We start from the raw sequence: 11,070 nt of genomic DNA, 5'->3' as shown, positions 1-11,070 counted from the left end.
ATGCCCACGCCTGTCTGTGTGCCATGGGAGGGCAGGCCATGCTTGGAGCCCCTATAGTCAGTGGCATAGCTCTGAGGTTGCAGGGCTTCCAACTTGATTGATGGGAGTACCAGTTACTGAAGACTTCTGGCAGAGGGCACATAGTTTGGCACATTTATAAAAGTTGTTAAACAGGGTGGGAGGGGACAGAAGCATGAGGTGTCTAGGGTGGTATGACAGACACCAGACATGCACCGTGCATTTAAGCCCTTCTCCCTCCACCCTCCTCCCAAACCCAACCGAGAACAACACTCCCTGCCCCTATTCCCTGCCATGGCTCTTCAGGCTGCTTGCTTTGCAGAGGCCAGGGAACCAGGGTCAGGGGTGCTGTCATTAGCTCCATGGACAATGACGAGAACCCTTAGATGAGTGGCTGGAAGGTAGAGCAATAGGGGAGGCAGGCCGGCCTCTTCCTCACAGACATGCAGGAGAGTGGCCCATGGGACCCCAGCAGTGGGATAGGAGGCGGGGCTGGCCCTGAAGAAGCCCTGCCAATCAGAAATCTAAGGCAAGGGTCCCAGTGTCCCCTCAAAGCCTACCCCCTTCACACACGCATATATGGGCAACACAGAACCCTGAGCACGTCCCAGTGGGGCTCACATCCCGAGTCCCTCGGGAGCTTGGACCGGAGTTTCTCCCTCAGGCCAGGCCTACCTAGCCTGAGACACAGCCTCCCTTCCGGTGGCTGGCCAACCCCCTCCAAGGAGGGGAGAGAGACAGTCAAAGACCACAGGGCCGTGCAGCCTCAGCAGTGGCCTGGCAGGACTCTCTAAGCTGGTAGAGCTGGTGACTGCAGAGTCTAGACAGGCAACATGACTACACCCGCACAGGGGGTCCCGAGCAGGTTGTCAGTGGCCCCCGGGACCCATACTCAAAGTCCGTGTCCGTGGGTGAGGTCATGAAGGAGCTCAGAGAGCTCCCAGTCTGCCGGTCCCGGAAGCTCTGGATGTAACTCTGTGGAGGAGATAAACACCAGTGTGAGTCCTGCTGCAGAACCACCTCTCCATGTCCCACCCAGGCCTGACACTCCCCTGGCCTGCATAAACCCAAAGCATCAACCCTAAAAGGCACCATATACCATGTCCACTTAGTGTCAGTACTTGGGACACCTGCCCAGTTGGATCCATCAGGGCCCAGGTATAGAGGTTCTGATGGATGGACAAGCATAGGCCTTAAGGTCAGTGTCCCCCAAGAAGATTCAGTCCTGCACAGTCAGTCTACATACACTTCCCACCCAGGAGCTGGAGGGGCTCTGGGACCTCACCGGGGAGAGGACATCTCCATTGAAGCGTTTGATGGGCACTGGCCTGCGTCTATAGGCAGGGTCTGGGGGACCAGGCCGGGGAGGAGCTCGAGGACCTCGGGGAGGAGCCCGAGGGGGTCTCTTCTTCCTCCGCTTCTCCTTGCGTTCTTCCTGTTGCCGGATCCGCATGAGCTGCACTCGCCTTCGCTGCCTGCTGATGACCACTGTAGAGGGATGGGCACAGGAGACTCAAGTTCATATAGCTCTTCCCCGAGCCCTCTCCCTTCTTACCCTCGAGGAGCTTCAGGCTTCCACAGTCCCTTGCATGTGACCCACACTTCCACTCTGTTACTTCCTTTCCTGATCTCTCACCTCCAAGATGGCACTTCCCAGCTTTTCTTTTCTCGCAAAGGCACGTATGTGCAACCCCCCCCCCCGCAACTGTTGTTGCTGTGCCAACCCTAAGGCCTTGGGTGACTCCCAGGCCAGCTGCCATCATCTTTCAACTGGACAGCTGCTTCCTCACTGTTGCTTTCTCTGCTCGCCTCCCTCTAATGCAGTGGTTCTCAACCTGTGGATCTAATCCACTTGGTGAAACGACCCTTTCATAGGAGTTGCCTAAGGCCACTGTAAAACACAGATATTTACATTATGATTCATAACAGTAGCAAAATTACAGTTATGAAGTAGCAACAAAAAATAAGTTTGTGTTTGGGGGTCACCATGACATAAGGGACTATATTAAGGTCGCAGCATTAGGAAGATTGAGAACCATTTCTCTAATGTGTTCTACATCTCCCAACATTAACCTATTATTTCCTCCGCTACCCTAAGCCCTCCATGGGCATCTCACTGTCCTAACAAAATTCGGCGCAGAGGGTTGACACCATCAGCCTTCCTTGGCCACTCTAACTACAGTGGAATCCGTAAGGTGAAAGTTTCATATTACTTTGTATCACTCCATATCACTCTGTACAATTAGAATTAATTTACATGTTTGTTTGCATGTTTAGTATGTTTCTCAGCTGCCCTGGACTCTCATAAGAGCATGACCCCCGTCTCTGGTAGCATTTGTTTGTTTGTGGTCCTGGGAATCAAGCTCGGAGCCCTGCGCATGTTGGGCAAGCATGCTGCCACTGAGCTACATCCTCTATCCTTCTTCTGTTTCACCTCTCTCTGTATCACCCCAGTGCCTGGAATGGGCTTGACCTAGAGCCGGTGTCCCACACATTCCTTTCTAGTGAATATTGTTATTAAACCCTATTCTCCTAGACCCTGGTCAAGTCAATTTTCTAACTGAGGCTTTCCAATTTTGGTGTATATAGCTTCCGTCCCCTCTTACTAATCCCCCAATCACCCCACCATCTTTGTCCATCCCTTCTTCCCATGCCCACCCTAGCCTGTGCCCTCTCACCTTCTGTGTGGGAGTCCCTCTCGGTTGTCACCCTCCACTGCACCAGAACGCCCATCAGGCTAAGTAGGGGCCAGAGTGCCAGCAGGGCCCAGCTCCGCCAGCAGAGGGGAGGCACAGGCGCAGCCCGCAGTCGCTCCACCACGTAGCGCCCCAGCAGTAGCAGTTCAGCAAAATAGTCTGCGGCAGTGGCGATGAGGGCAGCACCAGTCACAGCAGTGGCAAGGGTGGTGAGCAGTCTGGGCCAGCGCAGCGTCAGCAGGGCAAAGAGCAGGCCGCCTCCCAGAAGCAGCCCCAGTGGGCCCCACACGGAGCCAGGCTGGTAATAGGGGGCAGAGCCCAGTAGGGCGGCAGCAGCGAGCAGCAGACCGAGCAGCAGCCCCACCAGGAAGAGGCCCACGCTGCGCACCAGCATGGCTACCAGCCCGCAGAGCAGCCCAATGCCCAGTGCGATGCCTGCGCTTGCCCCAGCACTCAGCTGCGTCTCCAGAACCCGCTCTCGGTAGCACAGCAGGAAGATGACCACTGAGCCAAACAGCAACCCAGTGAGGAAGAGGACTGCCTTGAAGCAGCGGTAACCTAGAGGAGAACAGGGTCAGTGAGGGGCCAAGAAGGCGTTTCCAGGTTGGAAGTCAGAGAGTGGGAACATAGAAACACAAGGGAATCAGAGGCAGGGGTGCTATAATAAGAGAATTAGAGGTCACAAGGGCTCAGTGGTGGAGCTAGAGGTCAGGGGACCATATAGATGTTTGCTGGGAATCACTGGGAAGACATTGATTATTGAAATAATGCTTTGAAGTCTGAGGGATAGAGTTAAGGATCATTGGGATCGTGTATATCAGTAATAGGGAAATAAGAGTCTTTAGAATCATGTGATTCAGAGAGATCACTCTTTGGAGTCACAAGGGCATCAATAATGAGTTCTTAGGGCCTCTGAGGAGGACTAGTCAGAGATGAAGAACATGGAAGTCAGGGGGAAAAGTTATGTATAAGGATGAGGTCACATAAGTTTACATCCCATACAAGGTGAGATCCTTGTTTGGTCATAGGGCTTCAGAGCTAAAGCACTTCTGGAAGGTTGCAGAGATAGCAGAGCTGGGTTATGGGGCGATGAGGTCTTTGCAGATAGAAGGAGAATCATTAAGATTATTAAAGACAAAGGGGAACACTAAGGCCAGAGAAATGGGATCACTAGAGACCACAGTGATGAGGAACGGTCTCCCGATCAGAGTGACAGGGATCAAAGAGAACCATTGGGAGGGTGCTAGGATCCGTATAGGACTGTTGGAAATCCAAGAGGACCATGCGGAGAAGTTGTGGTTGTGAAGTTTCAGAAGAGCAGGTTATAGGGACTTTCCACCATTAGCAGTGTATGAAGGAGAGAGCGGGTATAGATCTTCAACAGTAGGGAAGGCAGAAGTCAGAGTTGGGAGTCAAGGAGAGGCAGGGAGAGCCAAAGAGAAATTTAATAAAGACAAAAGGGAGATTTGGTCCCAAGCATGAGGGTATCGGATCCCAGAAGGCTCTGTAGTCAGAGAGGAACAGAGTTTAGAAAAAGTCTCTGAATCCCATGGTAGGAGCATCCAAAATGGGTAGGATGATGGGAAAGCTGAGGATAAGGAATTAAGCTGTCCAGAGCACCATGCAGAAGGAGTAGGTACACACAGAACAGAGGGGATAGAGACCTTTGAAGACCCATTACATATCCTAAACTCTTGTGGGGGAGCATTTCTCTGCCCACCTTGCAAAAAATGTAAAAGTAAGACCATCTGACCCACACCCCAAATTTCCAACTATTCTAACAGAAGGTATAGAGTCTGCCACACTGGGGCAAACTGCCAGCCATTTTGCCCAAACTAGTTACAACATCTGCTTGGAGGCTGTCTTTGGGACCCTACACATAGAAAACAGTCTCCACTGCGAAGTTCTATAACTTTCTGAAGAACCCACTGGGCATTTACTCTAAGCTGCCACTGACCCATGTGATATCTCTGTGGAAATGAGAAAAAGGTATACTTTTCTCTAAGGAAGGTAGCCAAGACCTTGAGAGCTGTCAACTGGACCCACACTCACCTGTTCAACTGAACTCCTGCAGTTACACACACCACACACACACCACTGTACCATGTAATCCACACTAGACTTGCGCTTCCGTTCCTCTGCTTCAGCTTCCTGAATGCTGGGATTACAGACATACCACGCCCTCCCCCATACAACTCTTCACAATACCCATCCTTATGGGAATCTGCCTTGTAGGCGATCTCCATGTGTGTGACTACCATACAGCCCACACTAATATGTACCACAAGTGTGAATATTCCAGGTCTCGCCCCCACCATACAATATGCCCTGCTGTAAGGGACCATGTTTAATCACCATGCTAAGTGTTTTCAGTGTCTGCTTAGCCTGCTGATCCAAACACATCTTCACTACAATAGCTACTATTCTTTGAGTACCTACTAATTTGTGCCTGTATGAGACAAACATTGTTGCCTTTGTCCAGGTGGGAAAGCTGAGACTCAGGTTAATGTACCCATTACATCACGGTGACTAACATATAGAGCCAGGTTCAAACTCAGAATCTAATTTAAAACCTGTGCTCTGTGGACTCCAGAGTCAATAATCTACAAATATACCTGGGATCAATAAGAGAAAGATATTGCCATGGGGGTGGGATGGGCTGAAAATGTTTTGAGAGACACCAGAAAAGGAACCTCAGGGAAACAGTGGAGGGACTACATGAAGAATGAGGGGGGCTCTCACCAAAGAAGCAGTAGACGACTCCAAACAAACAGCACATGATGCAGACGAGGGCCGGCAGGGCCTGATACCTGCGCTCCAGAGGCTGTTCACAGGGTGCACCCCAGAAGGCATCATCTGGCTCCGGGGGCAGCAGCTGGAACCGCAGAGTTTCCATAGTACCCGGCATAGTGCTGGGAATGGAAGAGGGTCACCCTCCCAGGTCAACCTGACAGAGAGGAAATTGGGGTCAAGAGTCAGTCGTGGGTCTCCACCAGGAAAACAGCGCTAGTGGCGGAATTCAGCAAGGGCACAGTGGACAAAGGAATGGTGCCCACATCAGGCAGCGCTGGAAGCGTCTCCGGAACCCGGAGTAAAGACAAAGGGAAACAAGTGCCTGGCTAGAGGCGGTTAGGATGGACTTAAAAGAGGGACTAGATGGGGCCAGACGAGGGTAGGGCGCTGCTGGCAAAAAAGAGGCAGCCTGGGCACCATCTGGAGAGGCTCATTTTGGGATTGTCCAAGATCTACCTGGGCTGGAGGTGACCTGAGCTTCCGAGCAAGAGAGGCTGTTCAAGGACCGGAGGAGCCGGGGTGGTGGGACGCCAGAGGTTCCTACTGACTGGGGTCGGGGCAAAGTCCGCCGTGTGAAGGGGGCTGCTGGGCCGGAGAGACAGGTCTCTGTGCGACGGCGTCGCCGCTCCACCTCCAACACCGGCTGGCACTGTAGCCCCACAGCCCGGGGTCTCGGACCCAGCCCGGGAAAGGGAATGGAGCAGGAGCAGGAGCAGGAGCTCGGGCTGCCCCGGAGCCGCGGCCCCATGCCCTGAGCCCGCCGGCGGCCTTTGGTGCTGATGGACAGCTCCGGCCTCTGCTCCTGACGTCACTCAGGGTGCACCATCCAGGCAGGGGCGGGCTGCTTCTGACGTCACCTGGGACGCACCAACCACGCCGGGGGAAGCAGGGGACTCCGCCCCCGGCGTCTGCCTCTCCGGCACTGAGGAGGGGGCACTTCCGGGGGTCCTTCCCCTTTAACCTCCTCCCCCTCCATCCTCTCCGGTAGCTGACGGCTGAGATCCCACCTCGGGGGCGGGGCCCTCGCCTGACACGTCGGACAGCAGCCGCCTGGGAGGCCCGGAGGCGAAGCGCAGCTGGAGGGACAGCGGAGCAGCGCGGGGGTTCCGGCTTTCGCTGCTGGCTCTGCTCGGCGGGGAGGGAGGGGGCCCGCCTGCTGGGCCCGGGCCCTCCGGATCCGCCCCCTCCCCGGTCCCGCCCCCTCGGAGCCTCCTCGGGCTGCGCGGGGGACGGGGCCCGCTGTCGGGACGCCATGCGGGCGTCGCTGCTGCTGTCGGTGCTGCGGCCCGCGGGGCCTGTGGCCGTGGGTATCTCCCTGGGCTTCACCCTGAGCCTGCTCAGCGTCACCTGGGTGGAGGAGCCTTGCGGCCCAGGGCCGCCCCAACCCGGAGACTCTGAGCTGCCGCCGCGCGGCAACACCAACGCGGCGCGCCGGCCCAACTCGGTGCAACCCGGAGCGGAGCGCGAGAGAGCCGGGGCCGGCGCAGGCGCCGGTGAGAGCTGGGAGCCTCGTGTCTTGCCCTACCATCCCGCACAGCCCGGCCAGGCCACCAAGAAGGCCGTCAGGTACTGATCCGCTCCATCCGCCCCACCCCCCGGGTACCAGCCCGGTCGCGCGCGCTGGGGAGGCCACCGGAGGCCGGGTCAGGCTCCGGAAGGAAGGGGCTGGCTGGCCAGGAAGTCCTTGGGCCTCGATTACTTCCTATGACCCTGCTTTCCAGGGAGCCAGGGGACCAGTTTGAAGCCTTTTCTGGATCATGTCCGGATCTGAGCTGAGCTAACACGGCTGCACCCATAGTTCCCCAGACACCCTCCTAGCTCCTAGGTGGTCTGTTTACTATTAGAGAAATTAGTGTTAAGGAGGATACGTGTATAAAGAGGGGGAAAGAAAAAGGAGGGACCTGGAATTTACCTGTATTTCATTCCTCGATGGGTTTCCAGGGCCACTTTGGGATGAGATGGGAGAGGGAGGAACGTACTCATCACGTTGATGCCTCTGCCCACGAATTGAAGTTAATTTCTCCTAAGTAAACAGTGAATTCCAGTTGTACAACTTACGTTATATCTTAGGAAGGTGAGTTACTGTCTTAGTTCGCCCCTCCAAGAAAGACATTCTCTATACCACTATTCCATGAATTCCTACACATCATTATAGGACATACTCAGGGAGATGACAGCATCTTCATATAGTAGGAAGTATATGCACGGTGTGCCAAGCATTTTGCTGTTTAAGTACAATCAATCCCATTTTACAGGTGGCTCAAATTAAGTATCATGCTCAGGGACACAAGTTCTAGCCTGTGAAATCTGGAATTAGATCTAAAATCTCTTTTTGTTACCTGCATGGAACTTGCTATCTTCCAGTGCGAAGACCAGTATTTCATTTAAATTCTCATGCCTCGTGGGAGAGATGTTATTCTTATCCTATTCATGGGTGCACAACAGGCCCAGAGAAGAAATAACAAGCGGAGCCTGTGTGCTATCTTGTTCGTTAACTGTCTTTTTCTCAGAACTCGGTATATCAGCACGGAGCTGGGCATCAGGCAGAGGCTGCTGGTGGCAGTGCTGACCTCACAGGCCACGTTGCCTACACTGGGCGTGGCTGTGAACCGAACTCTGGGACACCGATTGGAGCGTGTAGTGTTCCTGACCGGTGCGCGGGGCCGCCGGACACCATCAGGCATGGTCGTGGTGACACTGGGCGAAGAGCGGCCCATCGGACACCTGCACCTGGCGCTGCGCCACCTGCTGGAGCAACACGGCGATGACTTTGACTGGTTTTTCCTAGTGCCTGATGCCACCTACACCGAGGCGCATGGACTGGAACGTCTAGCTGGCCACCTCAGCCTTGCCTCGGCAACCCATCTCTATCTTGGTCGGCCCCAGGACTTCATCGGTGGAGAGAGCACCCGAGGCCGTTACTGCCACGGGGGCTTTGGAGTCTTACTGTCTCGCACCTTGCTACAGCAGCTGCGCCCTCACCTGGAAAGCTGCCGCAATGACATCGTCAGTGCTCGCCCAGATGAGTGGTTGGGACGGTGCATCCTTGATGCCACAGGCGTGGGCTGTACTGGTGACCATGAGGTAGGAAGACAACCTCCCCCTAGTGTCTCTCCCCAGGAGAGCTATGGGGTGGTAGAGACACAGACCTGCGTTTCCATGTTAATCTAACGTTTTTGAAAATCCCAGTGGTCCTAGGTAAATTACTAGTTCTGGGCTTTAGTAGCATCGTGAATGCTGATGGAAACAGTTACTAGGCAGGGATGTATAGGGATTAGGAAACAGTAAGAGATCTGTGCATATTATATGTATTCAGTATCAGTTATTTTATTTAGTTCTGTGGACATCTCTGAGACAGTTTTCACAGATGAGCTCAAAAAGATCTGACCAGGGTTGTACAACATCAACTGATCAGATAAACTTAAAATCTCCCAAGTCCATAACTGGTCACAGGATTAGGAGATGAGACGCTGGCTAAGAGACAGAGGGGAGACAGTTCTGTTGTTCCCATTATGGATCCCTCCCTTTCTTTCCCCAGGGAGTGTACTACAACTATCTGGAGGTGAGCCCTGGGGAGCCTGTGCAGGAGGGGGACCCTCGCTTCCGCAGTGCCGTGACAGCCTACCCTGTGCGTGACCCTGTGCACATGTACCAGCTGCACAAGGCCTTTGCCCGGGCTGAGCTGGACCGCACCTACCAGGAGATTCGAGAATTGCAGGTACAGTCTGGGCTTGAGGGTTGGGGGGTGAAGGGGAACAGGTTCTGAGAGATCGTGGGAAATGAAAAGGCAGCGCTAAAATCCCGGGTCTTTGACCTCTGTGGAACTGCCAGGAAATTCCACTTTTAACTTTCAAGCTGCCTCAACCTGTGGAGAGACCGTGTGGGGCCCTTGGGTGAGCAGAGGTTTGCAGGAGGCTGCAGGTCCTCCCTGAGTATCACTGCCCACATAGCCTCTAGATGGATTCTGACCATATGGCTCCCAAGTTTGCTCATGATCTGTTCTTCTGGCCCAGTGGGAGATCCAGAATACAAGCAGACTGGCTGCTGATGGGGAACGGGCTTCTGCCTGGCCAGTGGGCATTCCAGCACCATCTCGCCCCGCCTCACGCTTTGAGGTTCTGCGCTGGGACTACTTCACGGAACAGTACGCTTTCTCCTGTGCCGATGGCTCGCCCCGCTGTCCACTGCGTGGGGCTGACCAGGCTGATGTGGCTGATGTCCTGGGGACGGCCTTAGAGGAGCTCAACCGCCGTTATCAGCCAGCACTGCGGCTCCAGAAGCAGCAGCTGGTGAATGGCTACAGGCGTTTTGATCCAGCCCGAGGCATGGAGTACACACTAGACTTGCAGCTGGAAGCACTGACACCCCAGGGTGGCCGCTGGCCCCTCACCCGAAGGGTGCAGCTCCTCCGCCCCCTGAGCCGAGTGGAGATCTTGCCAGTGCCCTATGTCACTGAGGCATCTCGGCTTACTGTGCTACTGCCGCTCGCTGCAGCCGAACGTGACCTGGCTTCTGGTTTCCTAGATGCTTTTGCTACTGCAGCGCTGGAGCCCGGAGATGCAGCATCCTTGACTCTGCTGCTGCTGTACGAGCCCCGCCAGGCCCAGCGGGCAGCCCATGCGGATGTCTTTGCACCTGTCAAGGCCCACGTAGCGGAGCTAGAACGGCGTTTTCCCGGTGCCCGAGTGCCCTGGCTCAGTGTGCAGACAGCTGCCCCCTCTCCGCTGCGTCTCATGGATCTGCTCTCCAAGAAGCACCCACTAGACACTCTGTTCCTGCTGGCCGGGCCAGACACAGTGCTCACATCTGACTTCCTGAACCGCTGTCGCATGCATGCCATCTCTGGCTGGCAGGCCTTCTTTCCCATGCACTTCCAGGCCTTTCACCCTGCCGTGGCTCCACCCCAGGGGCCTGGGCCACCAGAACTGGGCCGGGATACTGGCCACTTTGACCGCCAGGCTGCCAGTGAGGCGTGCTTTTACAACTCCGACTATGTGGCAGCCCGCGGACGGCTGGCAGCGGCCTCTGAGCAGGAGGAGGAGCTGCTGGAGAGCCTGGATGTGTACGAGTTGTTCCTGCGCTTCTCCAGCTTGCATGTGCTGCGGGCAGTGGAACCGGCCCTGCTGCAGCGCTACCGGGCCCAGCCGTGTAGCGCTCGGCTGAGTGAGGATCTGTACCACCGCTGCCGCCAGAGCGTGCTGGAGGGCCTGGGCTCCCGCACCCAGCTTGCCATGCTACTCTTTGAGCAGGAACAGGGCAACAGCACCTAAGCCCCACACCTGTTCCCTGCTCTTCCCCGATAACCTGGAGCCACACGCCAGCCTCGCTGGACAGGGCTGGCTGTAGCCTCAGACCCTAGGGCAGCCCACTGGTCCCTTGTCTTTTGCTTTGTGGGCCCATGGGCTCAGGACAAGCCCTGAAAGAGGTGCCCTAGAGCCATCCTTTCTTGTCCAGTCTCCCTGCCCCCTTGACGCTGCTGATTCAGGCTATGGCCTCTATGTATTTATGCCTAACGCCAGCCATAGTTCCTGGGATCTTGTCCGGGGGGCTGGGCTGTAGATGA

General features: G+C 55.4%; 2 protein-coding genes across 4 annotated transcripts; one reads left to right on the top strand and one right to left on the bottom strand.

Moving 5' to 3' along the window:
- Window positions 1-27: 27 nt before the first annotated feature.
- On the bottom strand, window positions 28-6,394 carry Tmem198 (transmembrane protein 198). 2 transcript variants are annotated; one of them, XM_041650083.1, is made up of 5 exons: window positions 5,964-6,394; window positions 5,525-5,661; window positions 2,697-3,272; window positions 1,304-1,506; window positions 28-993 (listed from the first exon to the last, which is right to left on the bottom strand). In XM_041650083.1, exons 2-5 carry the CDS (start codon window positions 5,568-5,570, stop codon window positions 856-858), a joined length of 963 nt encoding a protein of 320 aa, XP_041506017.1. In that variant the 5' UTR covers window positions 5,571-5,661; window positions 5,964-6,394; the 3' UTR covers window positions 28-855. The 2 variants fall into 2 exon arrangements, with proteins under 2 accessions (XP_041506017.1, XP_041506016.1); XM_041650082.1 differs by having other exon boundaries at window positions 29-993; window positions 5,457-5,661.
- Window positions 6,395-6,560: 166 nt separating this feature from the next.
- On the top strand, window positions 6,561-11,015 carry Chpf (chondroitin polymerizing factor). 2 transcript variants are annotated; one of them, XM_041650080.1, is made up of 4 exons: window positions 6,561-7,073; window positions 8,018-8,591; window positions 9,046-9,225; window positions 9,521-11,015. In XM_041650080.1, the coding sequence occupies exons 1-4, from the start codon at window positions 6,760-6,762 to the stop codon at window positions 10,775-10,777; spliced, it is 2,325 nt and encodes a 774-aa protein (XP_041506014.1). In that variant the 5' UTR covers window positions 6,561-6,759; the 3' UTR covers window positions 10,778-11,015. The 2 variants fall into 2 exon arrangements, with proteins under 2 accessions (XP_041506014.1, XP_041506015.1); XM_041650081.1 differs by lacking the exon at window positions 6,561-7,073 and adding an exon at window positions 7,449-7,581.
- Window positions 11,016-11,070: the final 55 nt, after the last annotated feature.

Source organism: Microtus oregoni, unplaced genomic scaffold (genome assembly GCF_018167655.1).
Source record: "Microtus oregoni isolate MIOR12 unplaced genomic scaffold, Mior012 000004F_ref0000308, whole genome shotgun sequence".
NCBI lineage: Eukaryota > Metazoa > Chordata > Mammalia > Rodentia > Cricetidae > Microtus > Microtus oregoni.
Note: the sequence above shows the minus strand (reverse complement) of the source record. Positions and strands in the feature narration are given on the sequence as shown.

Excerpts from the sequence above, each read along its gene's own strand:
- Tmem198 (XM_041650082.1), bottom strand. The coding sequence starts at position 5,622 with ATGCCGGGTACTATGGAAACTCTGCGGTTCCAGCTGCTGCCCCCGGAG. Across the intron at positions 1,507-2,696 it reads GAGGGACTCCCACACAGAAG|TGGTCATCAGCAGGCAGCGA; the intron begins GTGAGAGGGCAC and ends ATCCCTCTACAG. Across the intron at positions 994-1,303 it reads ATGGAGATGTCCTCTCCCCG|AGTTACATCCAGAGCTTCCG; the intron begins GTGAGGTCCCAG and ends TCTCCTCCACAG.
- Chpf (XM_041650080.1), top strand. The coding sequence starts at position 6,760 with ATGCGGGCGTCGCTGCTGCTGTCGGTGCTGCGGCCCGCGGGGCCTGTG. Across the intron at positions 7,074-8,017 it reads GCCACCAAGAAGGCCGTCAG|AACTCGGTATATCAGCACGG; the intron begins GTACTGATCCGC and ends TCTTTTTCTCAG. Across the intron at positions 8,592-9,045 it reads GCTGTACTGGTGACCATGAG|GGAGTGTACTACAACTATCT; the intron begins GTAGGAAGACAA and ends TTCTTTCCCCAG.